General features: G+C 35.8%; 3 protein-coding genes across 22 annotated transcripts in view; all 3 read left to right on the top strand.

Moving 5' to 3' along the window:
- Positions 1-5,363, top strand: part of LOC118262398 (potassium channel subfamily T member 2) — a 57,124-nt gene extending 51,761 nt beyond the window's left edge. For 14 of the 17 annotated variants that reach the window (XM_035573705.2, XM_035573694.2, XM_050704465.1 and 11 more), the window contains 2 exons: positions 3,367-3,572; positions 4,151-5,363. In XM_035573705.2, the coding sequence (XP_035429598.1) occupies positions 3,367-3,572; positions 4,151-4,769 (825 nt within the window). In that variant the 3' untranslated portion in view covers positions 4,770-5,363. Of the gene's footprint in view, positions 1-3,366; positions 3,573-4,150 lie in introns of those variants that run through there. The other 3 variants (XM_050704466.1, XM_035573828.2, XM_035573820.2) reach the window with 1 other exon arrangement.
- A 1,510-nt stretch (positions 5,364-6,873) lies between these two features.
- LOC118265681 (uncharacterized) lies at positions 6,874-15,629 on the top strand. The gene is made up of 4 exons (XM_035578740.2): positions 6,874-7,343; positions 14,013-14,079; positions 14,390-14,591; positions 14,866-15,629. Exons 1-4 carry the CDS (start codon positions 7,263-7,265, stop codon positions 15,158-15,160), a joined length of 645 nt encoding a protein of 214 aa, XP_035434633.1. The 5' UTR covers positions 6,874-7,262; the 3' UTR covers positions 15,161-15,629.
- A 3,298-nt stretch (positions 15,630-18,927) lies between these two features.
- LOC118269137 (keratin-associated protein 9-9-like) overlaps positions 18,928-26,301 on the top strand; it is a 72,929-nt gene continuing 65,555 nt past the window's right edge. The window contains exons 1-5 of one of the 4 annotated variants that reach the window (XM_035584083.2): positions 18,932-19,072; positions 19,150-19,194; positions 19,618-19,644; positions 20,132-20,158; positions 20,665-20,691. In XM_035584083.2, the coding sequence (XP_035439976.1) occupies positions 19,025-19,072; positions 19,150-19,194; positions 19,618-19,644; positions 20,132-20,158; positions 20,665-20,691 (174 nt within the window). In that variant the 5' untranslated portion in view covers positions 18,932-19,024. Of the gene's footprint in view, positions 19,073-19,149; positions 19,195-19,617; positions 19,645-20,131; positions 20,159-20,664; positions 20,692-26,301 lie in introns of all 4 variants that reach the window. The other 3 variants (XR_007707151.1, XM_035584074.2, XM_050704479.1) reach the window with 3 other exon arrangements.

Genomic DNA, 26,301 nt, shown 5'->3' with positions numbered 1-26,301 from the left:
ATCCTCGCTGATTTTCAACATGATGATAACAAATAGCGTGCAAAGTGTTGTCTAGTGCATACGAGGTTATAACGTATGATTTGAGTACACTAGAAGAATTTTTAGTAAGTTCAAATAAATTCATCGAAACGGAGTTTCGTTGAAAAATCTTTTTTTGTGTCGAATTTAAGAAATAATGTGCAAAGTGCTATACCATTTTAGAATCCTTATTAAATGCGCCAACTTTGGTGAAATTTGCCACTATTAGCGCCATACATAATTTATTCAGTACAGTCACTTAAAGTAAGGTGAAAATTTTATTCAGAGTATTTGGTTCCTCTAAAACTAACAATGTTTTCCAATCTAAAGCAGTTGGCTAAGAATTTATGATTCCGTATTACTGGAGCACTATTCAGGATAATGTAAGGAAGACTGCAGACGAAAAAATAAAGATTTGTAGCAACAAGAGTCAAAAGACTGGCACAGGGTGTACTTTTTCGTGGATAACACATAAGTCACTGTAATGTAAAAACTGTAGGACTTAGAATTTTTTTTATATCTTTCTGATAACATTTGGAACCTTGCCGATCATCTGGTGCCTGTTGGACGTCGACTTCAGGGACACCCTGTATAGTAATTTCACATGAGGTACAACTTCACTGACACCTCTACCATCTAGTTATACTTAATTTTTCGTGGTGTCTACTGTAGTATTACTACAGACAGAACTTACGCAAAATGATGAGAAACAAATTCCCGAAAATACTCTGACATTTGGGACGCGGATAGTTAAGTATTTTTTTGATATATAGAAGTTTTTATCTTTTATTCTATGTGAAAGGACTCTGTTCTGAAATTGGTTTGCTGAAATTCAATTTTATAAACGGCCAAATTAAAGGATGGTGGACATGATACAAATGGCGTCGTGATTCCTGGTTTTAAGCAAAAAATTATTAGGATTTTTTATCGAATTTTCATATTTATCTTCTATATAAAATCAATCGCTAAACGAAAATCTCGAGAACAGTTATACCGATTTCGATAAATCTATTTGATAATAAATGAGTTTGTTATTGTTGGGAGAAGGAACGGTTCTTATGTAAGAAAACTTAATAAAGATGCGCAGTAAAATTTTCTAGGCGAAACTAAATTTGCGGGATATGCTAGTTTCGTATATAAATAATATGCTGTAACCTGAACACATAATAGGTATTATTATATTAATTGAATTGTCTTATTATGATAACTAACGACCATATTGTCTTAAAATTAAAACTAATTATTGGGTTTGCACAAGAGTTAATAATTATAATATTGGCGTTATAATTATCTAATAAAGAAACAACGCCACTTGGGCCGTAGTCCATTATAAAATGCGATTCGATCACTTTAATTAACACGTTTTTATTAGATTGACCAACACCGTGAAATTTACGTCGTTTACTTCCCGCGGCAAAACAACTGCCACAAGGAGTACTTTCGATGCATAAAGTAAAATAAAAAAAACAACTAACTTTTTTTAATTAAAAAAATATCCGGCTTATGCACTTGAAACACTACTTATATGTAACAGCTCTGAAGGTACGATTGGCATCGCACGTGCCGTCTAGCGAGAGATATGTGCCTCTTCAAGAATTACAAGGTGTGGTGTTTTGATAATGTACTATGAGTTCATAGGGTGTGTAACAATTGATATAATAACACAATGTTTAACGTTTACTTGACATAATTTCATTTAGTATTGTGGCCATCTTGCGAATCTAGAAATAAAAATAAACTTAAATATTAACTCATTTTTACGTAAGCTGGATATGTCTGACTAGAACAGAAGATTAGGTATATCGACCTACAGATATGCCACGCTGTGAAAGGATCAAATAAAAAAAATGTTCATAACTTTTGAATCGTTGCTAATAATATTTACAGGACTTAAAAGGTTGGAAATGAATTTAAGTACGTTCCTTGATTTGACCGTCACAGGGTCATTCGCTTTAGGTAAATATAGGTGTGACTGTTGAGTATAAAATAATCTCTGCATTAGATTACATAACATTATGGAATAATTAAGACAAATCAGTCAAAGCATGCAAATTAATTAAAATTCACCGTCATTGATCAATAGACTTTTAGATAAATCATTCCTAGAATCATGACCCGCGTAGCCATACTGCTTGCACTTATAAAAATAATAATTTAATTTTTAATAGTTTAAAATAGAAATAGTATGAGAAGAAATATCTTCTGCAGTTTTTAAGTATTTAGTCGGTCATCTAAGTCAAGCTTTCTGTTCACGTCAGCCATATACCTACATAACAAATAAAAGCGATGTTTTAAACGAAATAGTAAATAGTGACTTTTAGTATTTCACTTAATATTAATAATCACAATAGTTATATTTAGTGTTAGTTGTAATTATCTCGAGTGTATCTCTCGAAGAATATTTTAATATGATAGTCACAGAGAATATAAATGTCTTCTATTGTTATAAGTGAATAAGAATATAAATATCTTCTATTCTTAATCAATAAAATATATAATAATAGTGTAAAAAATAAATAAAGAAAGTGTGTATGTAATAAATAAATGATTTCTATAGAATTTGTTTTAAACAACTGCGGTGGGTCATAATTCTAAAATTATGTAAGATAATACTTGAGAGTATACCATCATCAATCAGCTAAACTATGAGGCCATATTAGGTCAGACTAATATTATATATTAGTGCATCAAATTAGAGCTTACTACTTTTACGTGATTAGTATGTGTTATCGGATCCGTACTTCGTGTATTGGACCCCAATATATTATACTTGATTGTAATTTTACAAGGTTCTCGAAAGCATAAATATTTTTTGTCTTAATAGAATTTCTTTTTTACCCAACACAAATGTTATGAAGCTTAAACTAAGAACGCAAACATTATTTGGTTGTCATGTCTAGTAATTAAATTAATTATAATTAAATACAATAATATATTGAACGTCTTAAGAAAGATAATATCGATATCCTTTATTTTAACACATTAAATTGCCTGCGCATACATTTTACTTATTTTAAGCCTGACTCCAAGTAGTTGGAGCAACAGTGTAGAAATAATTATTTACATGCTGATTACTACTGATTTCAATCGTATTCTTATCACTATACCCGAAGTATTGTTTCACCCATAGAGCGTGCAAAACAAAAGCAGTTCATGCATGTTTGTCTTTACGCACAGGCACCAACAATAATGTGTATGTTATTGTATATAAACCCAACGATACTCTCACGTAACATGGAATGTATGAAATTTCTATTGAAATCATATTATATTATTGTTGATGACGATTTATTGAGATAATGTCTAAAAAGGTAAATGAGCGCTATATAATATGTTTTGCTTTCACAGTATTCTACAAGCCTAGCGGATGAAGCACGAGACAATCATGCTCAACAAATCGAAAGGGCTGAAATAGCCAATCTAGTAAGATCTAGAATGGAGTCGTTGAACTTAACAGGTATCGACTATGATGATGTTAGTGAAAAGAGGAACAGTCTATCCTACGTTATTATAAATCCAAGCTGTGATCTCAACTTGCAAGAGGGCGACATTATGTACGTAAATTCACACATGAAACCAAGGACCTTGAAAAATGGTGGACTTAGTCTCTTGATACATTGCGGACAACCTAGCGGGTTTATCGGGGATCCAGCTCAAAGGGCAGAAGTAGGAACAGGGTAGTTTTTTATCAGTAACAGTCTGACACCTTGGGATCAGTCATTGGATGATTACGAAAAGTCACAACCACTGAGCCACCCAGAAGACGTCACACTTACAAGCAGACAACACATATTGACACAATAAGATACCAGTTATAGTCAGTCGTCTGTCATTACACTTCTTACATAGTGTTGCAAGTTTATAAATTCGAATGAATTGGGTAAATACTTCGTAGTAGGTACAGATTTAAATTAATGTATAATAATTTTCCGCTGCAAATAGCAATGTCGCTCAGCCTAGTCGCTGTGCGTAACCCATTACACCCGCACACGTAAACACATCACAGTCATTTTTGTACTTCAATCATTTCTAATTGACATTATGTCCGCCTTTTTTCAACGTCCTTGCATGAAACTAACTTTCTACATATTAAAAATTGCTTTTTAACAATAAATATTTTCTTCTCTTTTAGATACTTAGTCCGCCCGTCACCTTTCTCTGCACAAAAGACGTTTGAACGCCACAATAGCCGCCGCAAGTCAAATATCAGCTTTTGTTCACAAGCATTAATCCAAGCTCAGGGAGTTTCGAGCAGAAGAGGATCAACTATCGGGGCAAGCTTTGTACCACCACGAGCGCCTCCGCTATCAACTACTAAAGCCAATTCATTATCCCTGCCCGATAGCCCCACAATTATCACAGATTTTCGTGGCAGATCTAACTCACTTCGGGTCGTTGATGATATACTGTTAAGAAGATCTAACTCACTACGGCAAGGGTTGAGTGGCGTAGGATCTCGCCGCCGCAAGAGTAGTCTCGAAGAAATTGGTATATCTCATTTCAATTCATTATTGCAACACCAACAACAACAGCAGCAACAGAATGCCTTCAAAATAGCTTTAAATGGCAGTATTGGTCTAGAAGTAACGCCACCAGAAGAACATCCGCTAGAGCGTCTGCCCGGTCCCAGTATACCACTCGGTGGATACCAAGAGGTGGCAGCTGCTTTACCGTCTTCATCTCTGGGTCCCTCGCTCCCAAGTGTCACTCCTACCCCAGATCCCCAACATTTGCAAGGGACTATTGTATGATACCACCTAATGTGGGGACGACGACTGAGTTCCGTTATTAGAAACAAGTGGACGTAGATATATTAGCCCGGTAAAATAAAATGGTATTTCTCCTGTAGCTGATACCGGCTTAGTAATAAAGTTCACTGTGCGGGACTAAACTCGTTCCGTAGCGTCCCTACCTTCTAAATAATTATCACTTGTGTACATGTTTAAGTACAGACTTAGTGATTAGACTGGTGGTGAAAGAGCTGTGTAATTTAAGCGGGATCAATTAGTTACTAGGTACTGGGGATTTATTATGTCAGCACATCGCTGCCGGTGTATATCAGAAGTTGTAGTGTTTTATTTGAAATTGTAAATTAAACTTAAAATAAACTTTACAAAATGTTAATTATTGTAAATATATTTATATAGAAATCTATTTAACTTAAATAATGAATATAATCACATAGGGTTCATTTTTCTAGATTTATTGACCAAATTAATATAAACTTGGGTTTGAAAATAGATTCCGTACTTTAATTATGCATAATCTGCAGATTAGATTTATCTAAATAGATTTCAAATATCACCCTAAACAGAATCAGATAATAAAGAACTTACATGTATTCATTTGTCTTGTTATTTATCTATATCTACTATACTATAATTAACTAGTGGTCGCCTAGTGGTTGAAATTCAACCATATACAATACCATTTAACATACGTTCAAGGATATTTTTTATTTAACTCAAACTCAAACAAACTCTTTTATAAAACTCTATTCATATGAGACGTCAATATCATCGCAATGTCTATCGATTTTGACGTTTTGTCAAATACGATCAGATACTATGCATGTGTGTGTAATGTTTTATTTATTGATTTAATGTACTTTATAAGCATTATTTTTGAAAAATATTAGCGTTTCGCACTTCTCCTACACATAAACTATAAGTGTACCAAATTTTATGCTCCTACGTCCGCGCAATTTTCGTAAAAAGCGGTCCAAAGTTTTTGCATCACGTATTAATATATAGATTATGTATTTTTAACTAATCCTATATCCTACTACTAATATTATAAATGTTTGCCTGGCTGAAGGGATCGGGATAAAATTTGGAATGCGGACGAAGCCGCAGGTAGAAGCTAGTAATACTATTAGGATGAAAAGTTTGTTTGATCGGATATACTCACTTCCAGAACCTGTGTTAGATACTTAACATAGGTTCGAAGAAAGGTATAGATAGACTATAAAACATCAAGCTACTTACGACCAAGAGGCATTAAGCAGCGGGTCAAATTGCGCGGGCGCAGTTGCAGTCATCATAAATGGAATAAAACTATGGAATTCTAATGTTCTTGTTAGCTTTTTTTAGATCCTGTTTTCGTTGTAGTTTTTTTAATAAGAGGTTGTATTTGCGTTTGTAATTTGGTTTTATCTTTTATGGAAAAGAAATATAACGAGCACAGCACAAATTATCTGATATGCGTTCAGCGCCGCATGTTAATGTTATTGATCTTAAACCCTGACAAGCCTGATATTTATTATATTTCTAAATGCAACACAAAGAAGTCTACTCAGCCATAATTCACAATCTATTTCCTAACCTTCTATAGCCAAGGAAGTCGGCTTAAAAAGCATTATCTGTAGACATTGAGCCAAAGTAGGTAAATTTCAGTGGGCCCAATCTTTACCTATATATATTCCGTTTTGTGTTCTGGATGTGCATACCTATGTACATATTACAATACTGTTGGTATTTTTTTATCAAATCTTTCTAACCACGTGTATCATCCAAATTATTTAGATTATAATTTAATTTGGCTATGGGCTACGTAGTTGTTATATTTGTTACTGAACTGTTTATGGTTGGAAGGATTCTACGGGGATGAGGTAATATTTTAATACTATGAAGTGTTAAAATTTATATTAATTATCGAAGGGATAGACAGAGGAGTACATAAAAAATGCAATGTTATACCTAGTCTTTTCGCCAGTTATGTTATGAGTGCCATGTTATTGGGGACAAGTCTTTACCATAATTTTATTTTTTGGGTGGTGCCACTCAAATTTTGTATGATCTACGACACGTTACACCCGTGATCTAATTCTGTGTACATTAGCCTCATAATTTTATAATTATCGTCTTCAGTTATGTACTATGAAGAAAGCTACCGTACGAATAAGAATAGAAATTAATGAGCGAAGTTAAGTAGTTAACCGCCACGAATAATTTGGTAGAGATTCAAGCTGGGTATATACTACCTAGGTACTGAGATTTCAAGAATGGAACGCAAATCCTGCTACCAACGAAGTAGTTTCAAGTAAAAATTCCTAAACGTTGACTAGGTAACTGATTACTAAAATTGTTAGCACACATTTGAGAATGTCTAACACCAAATACGTTTAGTGTTTTCAAAACAATTTCCTTCAGCCGGAATTTGTTTTCTTCATAACAATATTGGGTAGATCAAGGTATCATTTCACAACTGAAGCGGACTCAGAATTGAAACCATCATCGTCGAAAATGGATTATTCGTTTTTCAAGAAACACCAAGTGAAAATGATGTTCATTTACGTAACGCTCATAAATATACCAATAGCACAAGTAAGTATTTTCACAACAATAATTTCCATCATCTTAGTTTATATTTTAGTCAATCTCGTCCAAAATTTTTCGAATTTGTAATTTTTACTAGCTAATAGTAATCGTACATTTTTCTTGGGATTTTTGTTCTTGAACATTGACACCTTTGTTAATTTTGAAACCAAACGAACTTTTAATGGTCAAACACAGGTATTGCCTTAAATAGCGTGGATCAAACTGGGCACGGGAGATCGTTCCCAAATCTTTTTTGCCTCGAAGAACTTATGATCATTTTGTTTATTCAGCGTGTTTCGAAAGTGTTCAAAGGAGGCTCATAAACAAGAAACTGGGGATTATCAATTCTATTTTTAGATGTTGTTTAAGAGTACCTAGAAGTAGCGGCGGCAGTGCTGTGGTGGCGTCGTATACACAGTATTGTACTAAGGAGTATATTATCACAAATTCTAGATTTGCTCACAAGTATCACATGAAATGGTTCATGGTTTGATCAATCAATTAAATCTGATCATTAGATCGTCTATATTTCATAATTTAGTAATGGACGTTTAGCCAAATCGTAAAAATATGTTTATTTCACTTTTCTGGTTGTAAAATAATCAAGGAAGACTTTTTGGTGTCCTCATTTCCCCTAGGGATTATTATTTATGTAGGCACTCGACTGGTTGGGATAAGTTAGAACTGTGACCTTAAACGTCGAAAATGCTACATTAATTATGGCTGTTTTAAATCCCTTAACTATGAGTTACTTAACTAACACTTTACTTCCTAGGTTCACTCATAGGTTGGTGAAATTTAAAAGGTCGTTAAGCGTCACCAATATCTGATTAGAGGTTCTTTAAAATTTATAAAAGATTAATATTTATTTATTTAGTATAAAAATAGCTTATAAATATGCGGTTAAAAAAAATTAGAACCACCACTTAAATTGCATCACAGTAAATAAAAAATATTTAAATCTTGGTGGGAAAGATGTTGACTTGAAGTAGGTGGGATATAATTTGTGTCAAGATAAAATAAAATCAAAACTCGAAAAAAAAGAGTGAGATATTTTTGTAATAACTATCCCACAAAAACATTTCATGTTAAATGTTGCCAAGACGAGAACGGAAAGAGTTTAAAAGATTGAATAGACTTTAAAGCTCAAGCAAAAAGTCCGTGCGGCCGACTCGCCAGTTACGTCCACGGTTTGGACACCTACGAGATTATAGCGGGAAATCTCTGCTACGCACTACGAACTACGCAGTACGAGCTATGGCTGTAGTATTTCCCCGTAACTTGAGTGTAAAATTAGGGCTTATCGATTTAGGGCTGGGCATGTAGTGTTACATACTTGGCTCCACACTAGATCTGATTATTACTTTTTGACAGTGCGAGCTATATGGTCTCGTCTTGGCAACATTTAACATAAAACGTTTTTATGGGATTTCATTCTTTTTGTAGGTTGCTTATGATAGAAAGAAAAAACGAGCGGCAAATACGAGTAATTTTTTGTCGCTCAATTTTTCTTTTTCTCCCATTTTTTTGGGTATATTTCTTGTGCATCTGAGATGCCTTTTTTATGGTCCATTCTCTATCTTTGCCTTTACTTTTCGTTGGCTTACTGTTTACAATAAGCGATAGTTCAGGGCGATACTTGGCTCTTAGACGATATTCAACTATCGCAGTCTGTTGTGCCTTATTACTACTGAAATCTATATTTATAAGGTGAACACCTTGTAAACTAGTCACTCTAGAGAGAGCTACATAAGCCTGCCCACAAGAGAATGTGGATGACCCGATATCAATGAGAGCATTATTTAAACTTAGCCCTTGACTTTTATGAATCGTGATAGCATACGCGACACATATTGGGAACTGTTCTCGGTGAACGAATGCTCTATTGATAATTTCAAATTTAGATTTTACAGGTGCTAGTTCGTGTCTTAAACCGTTATTAAAAATTATAATAACTCTTCTTGCTTTATTTTTGTCGTTCAAATAACATTCTACTTTATCAACAATTTCTATAGCACCATTTACAAGACCCAAAGAAACATCTATATTTCGTTTCAACATTACTTTCACTCCTCTTTTAATAACTATAGCTTTTTCTAAACCTGCTGTCATAGAAGCATCTTCCTCATACTTTTCTATCGACTCGCGAGCCTTTTTACATCTCAGAGATCGACATATCGACACTATCTGTGGTTTTAAGTGTAATTTCCGGATTAGGATTAGCTTGCAGCATGGCATCATTTAGTTGCTGAGCCATATTTCTAGTTGGCAGCAAACAAACTGTATCTGCAGAAAGGTGACTAAGAAAGTTGTAGTACTAAGAAATTCAGCTATTTCGTGTAGGTAATCTACATTCGTTAGAACCTGATTTTAGTGTAATTAAACGTTGTGATAATATGCGGCGGTCTTCTTCGGTAATGATTCCTATTCTAATCCTTAGAAGCATTTCAACGAATTTCATATCATTTAACTGCCGCATGTTTGTGTTAACTCCTGTTATTATTGTGCACTCTATTATGAAAATTTTCAGTGATTTTACCAGCAAACGCGTGCCATGGGTCAGATTTCTTAATAAAATAACAGGACAAAAACCTACTTTCAACACCATTTTGTATGGAGGGAGTCCAGACGAGTTCAAAGAGCTTAGAAATTCTGTCGAAAAATGAACAGGTCCTTCCAAATCGAGAACAGTATCGTATCAGTATCAGTATATTTTCGTCAGCGCATCAATCTTTGAAAAAAACAATTTATTTACCTTATCTACTTGTTTGTGTGTGACAGAATCGCTTTTTCTTTAAACCAAGATATTTTCTTACAATTTATGCTATCAATGTCAGGATAGACATTGTTAACTAACTCTTGGATGTTGTTTATCAAAACACAAAGGTTTTCCAGGTTAATCCTTCCCTCACTTTGTGTTAACTCTCCATTGCCAAGTTTTTCAGCATCTCTGGAAATCGTCATCAACAGGCAATTGTTCTCACGTGAACATAACGAAACCCTCATATTAATTTTAAGCTCTAATTTATTGACATTCGATTTTTATTGAATCTTATCTTATCTTACTTTATGTACTTATAATTACTATAAACCCGATTTAAAAAATGTTTTATACGTATTAAAAATAACATTAGAATAGATCATCAACATTAGAATAATATCATTTATATTTTAAAACTGTCATACAATTATTTATCGTAACTTATAATTACTGATACGATGTCGCGCTGAAAAGCATGTTTTTATTAAGTACATATGTTATTTCCGTCGCTAGAGAGCTCCGATAATAAACGCGTTCGATCGCTGTAAAATTCAAAGTGCTACAGGGAAAATCGCGGTGTCTGTCGCGCTATTTATAGGCCGCGGACGTAGAGCGCTTGCGCGGTACTGGCCGACCGCCGCACCAGTGTTTCGTCCTGAACATGCTAGCTAGACAAAATTATTTATTGATGTTTTTTATCATACGGCTTCAATGTGACGTTTTATTGCGTAATTCGTCCAAAACACTCAAATAAAAGGCGATTAGTAGGTAACTAGGGGCAGGGGTACGATTTTTAAGAAAACGAAGATTACCAGACAAGTTGTGTAATTAAGACACGTAAATATAAATGCAATGGTATAAAACAACACATAATATGATTCAATTACTGATATCATAGCTACTAATTGCACAGTGGGACCTCATTAGGTACCTAATTTGCTCCAGTTAAAATTGTAATTAGTAAATAGTAATTAAGAAAATCAGTATAATAATAACCTACAACAGTCTAAGATGGGATATAATAAATTCTAAGACTTAAACATTTAAACCTGTAATATCCAGGTTTTGGTTTATATGTTACAGCCAAAGTAATAAATCTTGATATTATAAATACTGTCTAGCAATTATATATAACATCTACTCAATTTAGATAAAGTGATAAATGTCACAAAATTAATCACATTAACTAGCAATTTTATATACCATCTTCGAAGACTTGGATAATGTAATAAAACGAGCAGCATGCAAGCATAGATGAAGCATGCAGCAGGCAGGGTTTCTGTTTTAGGGAACAGAGAGTAAAGTTCCCTAAGAAAAGGAGGATCCTCCGACCAGGCGAGGTGATCAGCCTGGCGGGCTTTCTGCCCAGCTGTTGTTCGTTGAGATTTTCTATCTGTGTTAATTCGCATGTAAACTTCATATGTGCGATGCAGGATATTTGTGACGTCATCCGTTGGTTTGCTCGTCGATAGTCTATGTGCGATTTCTGTCATCTGTCACTTGTTACTTGTCAATGTGTCGCCACATCACTCCCCCCCAAGACCGGAGGTCGATCCTGTTGAGACGGCTGTCGATGCTTGAGATGAGCGGTGCCAGAGCCAGTGAAGAATGTCCCTAGTTCCAGTGAGTCGGAACTGTGCCGCTGAATGCCCAGTGAGTCGGGTGAGCGGTGCAGGGTCCCACGGTGAGTCGGGGAATAGATGCTGCGAGGGTAGGTGCGTAGTGGCTGGCGTCTGCGTTGACGGGAGGAAGACGCGAAGATGCGCAGGCGATTTCTGTCATCTGTCACTTGTTACTTGTCAATGTGTCGCCACACTGTCATGGCTCCGGCGCTGCGGGCTTCCGGCGGCCCCACGCATACTAATCGTCGCAGACGGCTTTCGCTCACCACCGCGGCTTCGGCTTGTTGGCCGGCTTCGCCGGCCAGGCTCAGCCACGGTGGCTCGCTAGAAGCCTCCTGCTCCTCAGCCCGCGGGCCGCCTCGCTCCTACGCGCCTACGCGATTTTAAATTACACTCTAGGGGTAGGACAAACAAGACTACGTGGAGTCGCTTTTGTAGCAATTCGGTTCTGTCACTGAGTTCTGTTGCACAGCATACAATTTTTTTAACCGACATTATTATTTAATTGTTACAGAAACTATAGCAAATAAGTTTGATCGGAATTATGTATAGGGCACTACTAGTTCACCACCACCATTTCCTACATAAGTCATTAGGTCTACTAACGTTATACGAATCAAATTTATGCCAAAACAAATTAGTCTTTGATCTTAAAGATAAATTTTTATTCTTACAAGTTATTCTTACAAGTAAGGGTCTTGTGAACTTTAAGTTACACATGCATTATTACTTTGACTAATTTGGACTCCCTATTATTAATAATGTCCAGATAAAGTGATTAATTTATTACATTGTCTAGTGAATTTGGCGCTTTTTTATAATGACCAGTCATTATGAATAATTGCTATTTAATCACTATGACTGTAACATATACACTATTAAACCCATTTCCAACTTAAACCTATCTTGGAAGTGAAGTAATCATTCAGGTCTTCAATAGTTTTAGTAGGACGACCCGGAGTAGATGTTGAGGGTTTGGGGTGGTGGACAATCACGTTACACTTGAAATCTTCTGCCCAGTAAGTAGAATGATTTACCAAGAAGGGTTCATGATTGCCTCCGGAACTTTTCTTTTTTTCAGCAAAGGAGGATGCAAATTCTGGCCCCACCTTCCAATAACTATGTTTGTTATATATCATTGGATAGATAATTTTGAGCTGAATAAAAGTAATAATGGCGCCAAATTCCAAATCTTAATCCGTTCAGAGTAATTCTTTTTAAAACATGGTAGTTTTATCAGTAGGCAATATTGCAATATCAAAATTTTGCAACGTTTTGTAAATAGTGGGGAAAACCTATAATCAAAATAAAAAGTACATACCTTCAGCTACAAAATCCATCACAGTTTTTTTTTCACAAGCATAAAACTTACTAGCATATTATAATGTTTCTCGTTAGAAGCGAAATTGCAACTAATTAACCCTTTACACCTTATTTGTATAACAGCCCGAATTAGCTCATCAGTTATTGAAATGTGTGCAAAACAATTCTTAGAACCGGGATAGTGGAGATTGGCTACGTATTTAGATAGTTCTGGAAATTTGTTAGTTACTTTTGCCTAGCTAGCATGTTCCGGATGAAACACTGTGCGCCCCGGCCGGCCAGCACCGCGCATGCGCTCTACGTCCAGCAATTTTAAATCTGTCATATCTTGGAAATTATTCATTTAAATCTTGTGCTGTAAACCACCATACAAATCTATATTAAATCAACAATGTATTTAAGCTATTATTTATATAATTAGATAAGGATAAAATGCTGTATCTATTGGTTAAAACAGCTTCGAAAATTAGCCGTCTAAGAATAATCTAATAATGTTATTGTGGGATATCTATAAGAGATAGACATAATATACCATAGCGGAGTTTTCTGTAGACCTTTTCAATGTGTACAAATAATGAGTACATTATTTTATGATTGTGATTGATAAATCTCGTAGGGTTCGTAGGTTTCATTGTTCAGCCTGCGTGTTCAATGTAAGCGGAAAACATTGACAATTGACGACATCACATTAGAAACCTCAAAAATAACAATATTTCTCCATTATGTAATATTACTATACTATAGTTATTATATATATAAACCTTCTTCTTGAATCCCTCTATCTAATAAAACCCCGCATCAAAATCAGTTGCGTAGTTTTAGTGTGTGATGCCTTCGCCAAAAATCCCCGGTTTAAAACTTTTTCATTTGATGTGGTCCAAATTCGTAGAATTAGAAGACTTCAATGTAATGCTGGAATGTTTTAAATTATCGAAATCAAATAAAATTTTATCATTTTTATCATTTTAGTGCACAATTCCTGGCACGTTTTTCTGGAAGCCGAGGTTGGGTCTCGACTTAGCTATGCCTACAACCGGTAAGATAATGTGGTTAAATTTTTACTAATATGCTGTTAAATATAAATCCCTCTCATTTCTATTATACATGATTTCATACCGCAAAAGTTTTGATGAAACGAAAGAGATATGCGAGAATCATATCATTTTGTTTGTTTGTCTCTGGTTACCCGTAGACGTAAGCAAGATAATGATAATAAATTATAATATGTTTATGCGTAGTATTATTTCACACCTTCCTACACATTGTTACTAGTAAAGTATATTTAAATCCAAAGTAATAAACTTGAAGGAACTTTTGATAACTGGACAATTTCTTATCTTTTTCAGAAAGCAGTGTCGAAATAAACTGGCCTTCGAAAGATAACATAGAAAAAGGTCTTGTAACGCTAGTTGACGGGTATCAAGCTGGGCTTTCTGTGATCAGTGTAGCTGCTGGTGCATCCAGTTCAAGTTCAGATTCACAAATGGATATGAAGTCTTCGTATTTCCACACAAACATGTATAGATGGGCGTTAAGATATATCAGTCTGTAAGTATATACTTATATTAAAATGTATCATAAATTCATAAATTGATATTTAGTTTCCAACTAATCGGTTAAACTAACAACAAATTATACTTATTATATTTATTAGAGCACAATTTATTTACAGTATTAATTTACCTTTTTGTTACCCAAACATATTTTTTTTTATTCCATATTCGGATTTTCGTATCTTATACAAGATATAATTCTCTTGTTTATTCTCAATTTCAAATGAATTCGGGCACTAAATAAAATAAAACCATTTTTCTTTATTTAGAATTCCTTTTTGGCTCGGGGGTAACGAGGAGAACTTCTGTAAGACTCACCAAGTGTGGCACCGGCGATTTCACTTTATGGACGAATTTATACCAACTTGGTTGAAATCTGTTTTTTTCTACGTGAAGGCAGAAGATTGGAAACAAGAAGAGATAGATTACAAAAGATTCAAAAAATACGCTGAGCCAGCATTTGGCAAACATTACAGATATCCATCGAAAAGTTTTAGAGATTTCAAATCACAATATACTGTCGAAACTGTCGACAAAGGGGTTTCCAGATCGGCCTCAGTATAATGTTGATACTACATTTCGCGATACAAGACGACAACTATCGTACTTTTTATCTATAAGTACTGAAAAGTTGTTTGTTTGTTTAAACACGCTAATATCCGGAACTAGTGTGTCTAATTTGAATACTTCTTTTTGTATTGGCAAATACACTAAATTATTGAGGAAGACATTGGCTATAAAACATCAGGCACTCACGCGTGCATAGTGGCAGAGCAGCGGGTGAAACTGCGCGGGAGTAGCTAGTCTTCGATAAAACTGGCCAACGTTGTATTACACTTAAAATATTAAAGTAAATGTAAATTAACCACTCATTTTTTATTCTCGCCATTTACCAGTAGAGACAGTAATCAAAACAGAAAATATTTTGCTGTGAATGCCAAAAGGTTGAAAAAAACATAATTTCAAACATTCTACAAAATCGAACCAATTATTAAAATCCCTACGCTAAGCATTCATCAGTTAAGTAACTTGAAAAAAAATATATATATATAAGGGTGTGTATAATATTGTAGTTTTATACATTTACTTCGATTTCTTATATTACAATATAGCAAAATTGTAACTTTTGTTTTGTGTTCTTGAGTATGTCATTAATTTTATGAATTTACCGACGAATTATATTGTTTACCAATATAAAATGTTAATTTAATTTCAATCATTTCGTCTACCATACTTACCACTCACCAAACTGGTGACCCCCTGAAGATCAAGAATGGATACGGATATCGGATGATGGCTACGGATAATGGATACGGATATCTCCTCTACGGTCTCGCAGACTTAGACTTAGCCTTCCCAGGTCTGCCCCGGATGTTCTAATCAGAGAAATTGCCGAGATTCGGATTAAAATTCGAGAGCTTAGGGCGCGCAGGACCCGGAGGACACGGTGGAACATACGCTTGCGGTCTGCCCTGCGTGGGCTGAGCACCGCCGTGTCCTCAGGGATGTGGTCGGCGACGGCGCCCTCTCGCGTCCGGCACTGATACAAGCCATGGTGCGGAGCGAGGGGGACTGGGGTGCCGTCTCCTCCTTCTGCGAAGCAGTCATGCTAGCTAAGGAGGAGGCGGGGCGCGTGAGAGAACGAACCTCTTCACGCCCCAGCCGTCGCGAGAGACACTCCGGGCGTCGGGGATTGCGCGACGATCTCCGGCCACCGTAAGTGCGGGTCTGCGGACGACGAGCAAGGGTAGCTCGCCGCCCGACCAGAACCAGACCCGTGCGTGCGGCGCGTCGCGTTCTGCGCGCGCCTCAAAGAGCCATCAGACCACCACAGATGGGGCCCAGTAGGGCTGATGCCTAATCCGGAGCTGCGGACAACCTAGGGGGTTTACCGGGGCTCCGGCTCGACGGGCAGGAGTAGGAACGGGGTGGTTTTTAGTCAGTAAGAGTCTGACACTCCCTCTCGCCTCGCCCAAGGCGGGAGAAGTCATTGGATGATTTTCCACCCTAAAAAAAAAAAAAAAAAAAAAAAGGGCGCGCAGGAATAGCTATGAAGTCCGATTCACGTTTGACACAAGGAAGTTCTCGCTTTAGTACCATGGCAAATTTGGAATAAGAATATGAAAAGCATAATAAAATTATAATCAGAAACCTGTCAACCCCGAGGACATTCCTAAAACCGTCACCGCAACAACATTTGGCCTATTTAAATTTGGTCTTAGGAATGCGGGCCAAACCTTTGTAAGGTTCGTAGACGAAATAACGAGGGGATGATTTTGTATATTGTTACATGGACGATTTATTCTCGTATTTTCTAGAAATCCTGAAGTACATGAGGATCACTTAATACAAGTTTTCAATAGGCTGAAGGAACATGGCATGTTGTTGAACACTTCAAACTGCGTCTGCTAAGAAAGCCTGGCCAACGCTGCTCTTCTAGTTCATACGGACTGCTCAGCTCAAAGCTTGCGTTTCGACAGATTCCTGCGATACAGCTATCGGCGCAGTCTTACAATAATACAATAATGAAGCATGGCAGCTCTTAGGTTTGTTTTCAAGGAAATTGAGTCCGTCACAGGTGAAATACTCACTATCCCATCAAAAACATCCTGTAAAAAACCCAAGTCTCGCAGCTCAGTCTTTCTACCGTCAAAAGTTGTGAGATCCATGTAATACCAAGTCGGTTAATCTATTTAGTGTCTACTTGAAGGACCTTCTGTCTTAAGTTATTACATAAGTTATTATCATGCCAATATTAAAAATATTTAACGTTTTAAACAAATAGATCGACTTGGACATCGCTTGATTTGATTATTAGTATGTATCACACTACACAGCACGACGGGCCAGCGACCAACAGGAACGAGAGTTTCAATCGCGTGAGGCGCGAGAGACTAAAGAATCTAATATAATATTGTAATATTCATTTTGTTTTCATGCGATGTCCAAGTCGATCTATTTGTTTAAAACGTTAAATATTTTTAATATTGGCATGATAATAACTTATGTAATAACTTAAGACAGAAGGTCCTTCAAGTAGACACTAAATAGATTAACCGACTTGGTATTACATGGATCTCACAACTTTTGACGGTAGAAAGACTGAGCTGCGAGACTTGGGTTTTTACAGGATGTTTTTGATGGGATCTCACTTCTTTTTGTAGAGCCTTTCTTTTTGATACCATCTACTTCTAACGAATTTTGTTAAAGGTTTTATATATAACAGATTTAAATTATAATATATTGTTTTATTAGATTTTCGTACTTCAAGACATGTCCAATCATGTGTTTTTCATTACGTCGACCATTTTACAAGTAATAATGTTGTTCAGTTTCATGGGCTAAACACACCCTTACCCACCCTATACCCCCTCCCTTGCCTCATATGGTAGGTACCTATCTACACCTATTAAATTTATAACCACCACCAACCACCAACTGCATAAATAACTTTGTAATCCCATATATTTATATGGGATTACAAAGTTATTGATGCAGTTGGTGTATTTGGAAAACTGGACCGAAATTACAAAATATTTAAGTTTTCCCATGATTAAGACACTAAACTCTATATGTATTCCAAATATGAAGCTTCTAAGTCTGCTAGAAGTGCCTTGGACTTTTGATGATCGGTGAGTCAGTGAGTGACAAAATGTAGAAACTTTAACAAGTTGTCATTCTTAAACTACTGGTTCAAATTGACTGAAATTTTAAATATTCCGTGTTTATACAATGCCGGATTAGTTACTGAAGATTCAGGTTTCTTGCTTTATCCACAACCGAATTATAGGGGGTCGAAAAAGGCCCGAATTGCTTCGAGAAAAGGATGGTACGGCCGTGCCGCTTTTTTTTTGCTCGACTTGGCGGGGGCACTGCCGTGCCCCCAGATATTATAGGAAACTTCGAGCGATTTACGAGACCATTAATTTATTATTTTAAGCACATGCTAGAAGCTCTTCATTTTATAGTTTATACAAGTTAAAACCTTTTAAAAATAAATTCTTAACAGCTTAATGAAAATTACGTAAAAAGTAGCCACTTCTCACACCATTTCATTTCAAGTAAAATGTAAAAATGTCTGTAATACGTTTCCATCGCTTTCATTAATCTTTAAAATATTTGTTCTACAGTATATAATGTAGTCCACTTGGCAACCTTAATCTTATGGTACTATTACTATTTTTCTATCTGTAATTGAATTTCAAACATGGATTTTTGAGCAGCTAGATGGACTAAACACCGGTACGTGGCAACGTGCTGATCATCGTTAGTATAGCAAATCGATTGTATTACTGTATCTTCTATTGGACGGAAATGTAATAAGACCCAACTAACAATTATCCACATTTGAGTGGGTCACTTCGAAACTAATTAATTCGTTTTGGTTAGCAGACACGCATTTCCAAGATTGGGTGATCGTGTTCAATAATGAATTATCGTGTTGTTTGTGTATTGATACTAGAATATTTATATTTGGTAAATAATAGTATCCTCAATAAAAACGTGAATTTGTTTTAAATATTGATAATAATTTATGGTTTCTCAAATTTTAGATTACTGTTCTCTTTGGTGAAAATCCTCCTGGCACCAAAGTGCAAGTGAGTTTCTTGCTTTAATTCTTTCATTAATAAATACGTCTTCGGATGCTTGAATCCTTCTAACGCTGACATCGCACAAAGTCCTACTTGTAGAATACTGCACTGTGACCGATGCTTGCGGCGCCAACGCCGACGTATAGTTCCCACTTTCGCTCGGCTCAGTTCTAGTTCAAGTCGACTTAAATAAGAGATAGTTTTCATCATTCCTGGCTGATTCAAATCAGCCTTGGTACCGTGGTCAGTCCTTTAGTCAACTAAAGGACTGACCACGGTACTGGTCCACCTCTTCTGATCCATTTATTAGGATAAGTATCGAATCATTCTCTGGCAATTCTTCTGAACTACGTGGGTCACCCACCGTGTTGAAACCACATGTCACGAATGCTGAGAAGACAAGTACCTAAGACAATTTTTTTTTTTCAGTATGCTTCAATAAACTGTACAGCCAAGGTAGTATTTTCAAATATTAAAAAGATTTAAAATGAATGCTGTAAAGTGATTTTCCTTTGTAAAGGAATAAACTGATATAATAATTCTAAGATGTAATATCCTATTCTTTCTGTACCTACTTATTACTTAAGTTATATTCTCTATTATTTATTTTATATTAGTTTGTTTGGTTTTATATGTTATTTTTGTTTTCTATACGTGCATTGTTTAAGTCTAATAGGGTAGTAAATTCTTGTCTTCGTGTACCTATAACGTTCGGGAAATAATGCATGCTGTGTTTAACTTTAAAAGTTGTACAATAATTTAAGACAAACTTATCATAATTGAATAAATTATATGTTTAGAAACATTGTAACCCCTACTGATGGACTTAGGTAAATAAATATAACATTCCAAAAAAAAAACATTAATTATAAAGGTTTTTTTTTATATTGGCGTAACGCCGAGAAGTATGTATATTTATTTCCTTTTTTTATATTTGTTTTAGTGCAAAGGAACTAAGTGTCATGCAAACGTAAGCTCTAAGAACCTTTTGCTAATATTAGGAGAAGCATACTGTACTCATAAGATTTTATTTTGTATTTTCACATGTAGCTTACTCACATCAATAACACTTTAAACATATTATAGGTTTTGAGTATTATGTAATCAAACTAAAGATTTTTCAGAAGTTTTCAGACAACTGTATATGGCAATAGGCTAACCCCTAATATATGGGACAACACAAATGGTGAAGAGTGGGAACGCTGTACATTGTACAGTGGCATTAAGTGCCGTAAAGTGCAGGTGCACCTCAGCCCACCCCTTCGGCGATAAAAGGCGTGACGTTTGGTTGTTGAGACGACTATCTCACATTCCAAAATCCTTGCCTAATTACCCTTATTTTTTCAGCCTATTTATTAGAAAAAAAACATAGAATCAGATATCACAGAAACTCAGAAGTCTTTATAATTTTTGAGTACTAAGACTGTTTTAAGTAAATAAGCTGATTTTTAGATAAAAATGACGCTTTTATTCTAGTGTTCGGGTATGATGGCATCTGCTGCGGTAAGAATAATTATTTTTAATAATAAATAAGTACCTGGTTGACCGAGCTTCGCTCCGTAGCGATTTTTGAAAATTATATTTAGTATGAATTGCATACTGAAGAAATATGTAATTTATACGATTAGAAACGCGTTCCTCAGGGAAATGCAATGCACCACAATGAATACACAAAATTTCGAATGGTTCTAAGGCGTGATATTGCACAGCTGTAGAAACAGCACATTTGTATGTCGGTAAATTATTATTAAGCGCTAAAGCCCTACGACGTCTTTCGTCTCGATGTCGTTCTTCTAATCGGTGGTCCCGTTGTTCATCGTTTTCAGCGGCCAAACGTTGTGAGGCACGCTACCGTAAATCTTGTAGACGTTGTTCCCGTTGTTCGTCAATTTCAGCAGCTAAACGCTATGAGGCACGCTCTCGTGAATACTCTAAATCATAAGATCTTTTTGCTCGTATAATATTAGTCAAGTTTGCAAACATCTTACTTTAGCAGCACGTGTGGGACAAGCGGAATCCTGATTATTTTCATAATTGTTTTCTTGAAATAATTCAACACTGTATGAAGTTTGAGAAACACCTATGGGACAAGCGAATATTTGATTATTTTCATGAACGTTTTCTAGAAATGAGTCCGAAGATACTATGCGCGAAGTTTGAGAAATCTTACCCGTTTGTTGAGACGCGTCTCCTTCAAGGTGTTCTTGAGACGAGTCGCGATGTGAAGTTAGATTGTTTAAAAGCGTTCTTTTCAAAGACCTTTTAGGCATTTTCAAGTAAACGCGTGAGTTAAAACGACACATTTGTTATAAATAATCAATAATTGAAGTAAACAATTGATTTTTTTGGTCTAGCCTCAAATCAAACACTTCTTCTTTCCTTTCTTTCTTTTCTTCTATTCATGGTTATGAAGAAAATGTATTATTAACTTATCTTAGGAACCGAGCTTTTCTTGGACCTGGAACCTAAATAAATCGATTTTTTGACCCGAAAAACCCCTAATCTGTAACTTTCAAGAAAATCGTTGGAGCCGTTTCCGAGATCTTGATTCTATATATACATATATACATACAAGAATTGCTCGTTTAAAGGTATTAGATAATATAATATTTATTTGCTCAAAAACATGGTATACAAGGATCTTCCTCCTCCCTCCCAATTTAAATGGGATTTACATGTTATGCTTAATCTATAAGCATGCAAATATTTAATATTGCCACAGAAATGTGAGTTTGTATCTATGTTATAATACCAAATACTGGCTAATTAAAAAACTAAAACTTATAATCCTAAGGACTATAAAAATTATATTGATTGAGCCATTTATATATTTCTTTTTTAATAGACATGCTTTAAGGCACTTAAGCTCAGTAGGTAGTTTATTATAGTGTGTTCAAGGGGATCTGAGAATGGTTTAGATCTACAATGTTTTGTTAATTATTTTTTAATTTATTAGTAGTTGTTCAATTTGTACTTTTACCACGGATCCCAATGATTCCTTCAGATTCGACTATACCATTCAAACGTTTACAATTTCCAATCCGCTTAACATATGCTATGACTTTAAATAAGTCACAAGGCCAAACAATGACAATTTGTGGCTTAGATTTAGAAAACCCATGTTTTTCTCACGGCCAATTACATGTTGCGTGTTCCAGAGTTGGAAAACCATCGAATTTATTTATTTATTAGCTTCCGCACGCGACTCCGTCCGCGCGGATGTCGGTCTTTGCGTGGATGGTTTATTTCTCCATTTCGAGTAACTCTGACAATGACATCTTATAAATATCTATTGGACCCAAATACGGTTAGGCCAATAATAATTAAGGATAATTAGATAATCTTAACTATTGAGCTACTGTTGTTGAGCTCGCGTTCTGTAGTAAGTATATTTTTCATAATCATTCCGACCTTGCTAAGTAGCATATAGCAGTAAATTACTGACAGTGACGAAAAGTTTGCAAAAAGTGATCGTGACAATGCGACAGAAAGTTAATTGAGAGCTTCAGCATACACAACATTGTTAGTGAGCTCGTCCGGAATATGAACATGAAGGTTTCTTGGACTGCTCACACGGGAAAGAGCTACGTAAAGTTGGCCGTGTGAGAAACAACTCGCGGTAAGATCTACGCCAGCAACTGCTAGGGTCTGACCTTGAGCCTTATTTATTGTCATGCCGTAACATAAAGCTACAGGAAACTGTATTCTCTTAAATTGAAATGGAAAATTGTCGGGAATCAATGGTATTCGAGGGATTAAAACACTTTCCCCGGCACCACAACCCGTTAAAATTTTAGCTTCAATTACGTTAGGTTGTAAATTAACGACCTTCAATCGAGTGCCGTTGCAAAGTTTCGGAGGACTTAAATTACGAAGAAGAATAATAGGAACGCAGATTTTTAACTTAATTATATGTGAAGGAAGTCCAGAAACATTTAACGAATTTAACAATTCTTTGAGGTAATTAGTGGGCTCTTCTTGATCCATCATTCTATTAATAGAGATATACTATCGACTTTCTCCTTGAATATGTGACAGTATTTCATTATTTATTACAGATGCTTGGTCATTGCGAGGAGTTAGAATGGATCTTTTGCATAACCAAGTATTGTGCTGATGCGCAACGCTGCTTAAGTCTCCGTACACCGCAAATATTAGCTGTTGCACCGACGAAACAGTACAACACAAGTCATCATTTAAACATTTGGATAAGTTGTTCGATCCCTCGCCTATTTTTAATAATAAATTTGAAAATTGTTGTGCATGTGGGTCATCTCTGAGACTTACCCGCATATTTGTTGTTAAATGCAGGGATATAATATATAATATGTTCATCAGCTCGTGTTCCTCGTGGTATCACCGGTAGAATTTGTATTAAGTCGCCACAAAAAAGAACAGTTATACCAGCCATGGGTTGGTCTATGTGCCTGATGTCCCTCAGAGTCCTGTCCACTGCTTCTATGGCTTTTTTGTGAGCCATAGTGCACTCGTCCCAGATGATTAAACTACACTCCCGAATAACCTGCACTTTGTCACTGTTTCTAGTAATACCACATACTGGATTTTCCGTGCGGTCAAGGTCTATTGGTATTTTCAACATCGTATGTGCTGTTTTGCCTCCTGGTAATAAAGTCGCTGCTATACCCGAGGAATCAACGGCAAGTGCAATTTTGTTTTGATTCCTTAAGTCGGCTAATATTAATTTAGTGAGAAACGTCTTCCCAGTTCCACCAGGTGCATAGAGAAATAAAATTTGTCCCAAATTATTGTTTACACTATGGCAGACACGGTCAAATACCTGTTTTTGTTCAGGTGTCATACTTGGTACTCCGTTTTCTAAGGTTTCCAATGGTTCTGCAGCATTATAATTAAGTTCTGCAGCGTATTCTCTGTTAATTCGTTCGTTAGCTATAGTAGGAGTAGGCAAACCATATTCTGATAAAGTATTATCTCCGACAGCAATTAATTCATTTTTTTGAATAGCTAACAAACACTGATTTATAGCTAAATCACGGCAATTATCATTTATTTCAGTATCTTGATCACGTGAGATGTTCCTGAAAAAGTCCTCACAGAGTTGCTCTTTATATTTTTCCCATAACTGCGCAGCGTTAGACAAAGCACAAAAAGTCAAAAAAACAACTAACAGATTTCGCAAACGATGTGGATTATTACTGACGCATAATTCTGCTAAAGCATCGTCCCAATGCTGATCATTTTCGAGTAAGTGTCGAGCTTGGCAAGCTGCTTGGTAAGAAGGATATAAAATATCATCAACTTTTCGTAAGTCAGTAAATGATGTTGGTCCACACACTGTATGTAATAATAGGCGCAAATAAAAACATTCAAAATTGTTTGGATGTACAGTGTAAACTCTTCCTATTACATGTTCCTTGTAAACTCCAGGTGTGCCATCTACTGGGGAGCCTCGACGACGACGGTTAAATATTCCACGTTGTTTATCGTATGTGTAATATGCGGGAATCTCATCATAGAGTAAAGTTTTGGCAAAGCTATCAGTGCCACACAATTCAAAAAATGCTAGAAGAGTTGTCCGATTTCTGTTTAACCTATTTTTATATCGACTTAGTGAACTAGTAGCTTTATTTCTTTTAATTTTACCAATAACAGCTTCATCGAAGTTTAGCCAAATCCGTAACGGCCGTTTTTCAGTAGTTTTTTTGTTAATAGCAAAATCAATAGCTGTCAATACTCCAGTAGAACTGTTAGTTAGACCATCAGCAGTATCTATGTTAATTGTTAACATATATTTTGCCCCTACCTTCAATATTAAACTTTTAGGAAGTCCATATGTTTGTTGAGTTGACAACCTAGAAACAGTTTCTAAGGGCGGCCGTACACAGTACATAGTCTGCAAGCCCTCTCGCCTCACACAAAGCGGGAGAAGACATTGAATAATATTCCCCCTTAAAAAAAAGGATTCTATTAAATAATCCTTTTGTAATAACTATCGTTAGTAGGCATTTTCTGATTTTCAACTTTAAATACAAAAACATATATATTATACTAGCTGACTCCTTACTCCACTTTAAGGCATTACAAAAAGTACATCCTACGCCCATATCGCCTATCACAGAAGACGATCTATAATCAATGGTGAGGTTATAAGCAAACCCACTTTTATATTTGTCGGACCACGCCACCGAATTAGTAGATGGATCTTCTATGAGAACATCTAAGTCATTAAGACTATGTCGAAATCTGTCTGCAGTAAGACGGGCCGCTGTTCATCCGTTTCAAGAGACCGAATATTTTCAATTCTTAATCTTTCATTAGACAAAGTTATTAATCGTTCCTGTCTCAAAAAATTGTAATATTCGCGTCCCAACTCTAGTCGTTGTTCATGCTTATATTCATCTTGAAGAGATCGAATAATATGATGGTGCACCCTATCATTTGTCAAATGGTTTTCATATTGTAAAAGTTTCAGATTCTCGAGATAAAATATGCCGTTCGCGATCAGCTGTAAGCCGTAATTCCCTCTCAGTAAAGGTTTCGGACTCGCGAGATAAAATATGCCGTTCGCGATCAGCTGTAAGCCGTAATTCCCTCTCAGTGAAGGTTTCGGACTCGCGAGATAAAATATGCCGTTCGCGATCAGCTGTAAGCCGTAATTCCCTCTCAGTGAAGGATTCGGACTCGCGAGATAATGTATGCCGTACGCGGTCAGCTGTGAGCCGCAATCCTCGTTGTGAAGCAGTTTCAGCTTCGCGGGATAACATATGTTGTTCTCGGTCAATGGTAAGGCTCAGCTCTCTTTTAGCTGCTAATCGCATTTCTCTCTCTGGAGAGGTTTCATTGGCTCGAGAAGTTGAGGCACTAACTCTCATAGAGTTTAATCGATGTGCTCTTTCTTCTGCCGATTTGCCGAAAACTAACGACTATAATTAATAATACCTATACCTATAATTAATAAAAGTACCTACGCTTTTACCTACTTAATATAAACTACTAACTAACTAACTACTACTAACCTATTACTACTTCACCTAAAAAGAAATAAAATTTAAACTAATAATAATTTGCAATTTTAACGAATATAATACACTACTAAAATAACTAATACCTACTTTATAAAATAACAACAAAAGA

The sequence above is a fragment of the Spodoptera frugiperda genome, chromosome 25 (genome assembly GCF_023101765.2).
Source record: "Spodoptera frugiperda isolate SF20-4 chromosome 25, AGI-APGP_CSIRO_Sfru_2.0, whole genome shotgun sequence".
In the NCBI taxonomy this organism is placed as follows: domain Eukaryota; kingdom Metazoa; phylum Arthropoda; class Insecta; order Lepidoptera; family Noctuidae; genus Spodoptera; species Spodoptera frugiperda.
Note: the sequence above shows the minus strand (reverse complement) of the source record. Positions and strands in the feature narration are given on the sequence as shown.

Excerpts from the sequence above, each read along its gene's own strand:
- LOC118265681 (XM_035578740.2), top strand. The coding sequence starts at position 7,263 with ATGGATTATTCGTTTTTCAAGAAACACCAAGTGAAAATGATGTTCATT. Across the intron at positions 7,344-14,012 it reads TAAATATACCAATAGCACAA|TGCACAATTCCTGGCACGTT; the intron begins GTAAGTATTTTC and ends TTATCATTTTAG. Across the intron at positions 14,080-14,389 it reads CTTAGCTATGCCTACAACCG|AAAGCAGTGTCGAAATAAAC; the intron begins GTAAGATAATGT and ends TATCTTTTTCAG.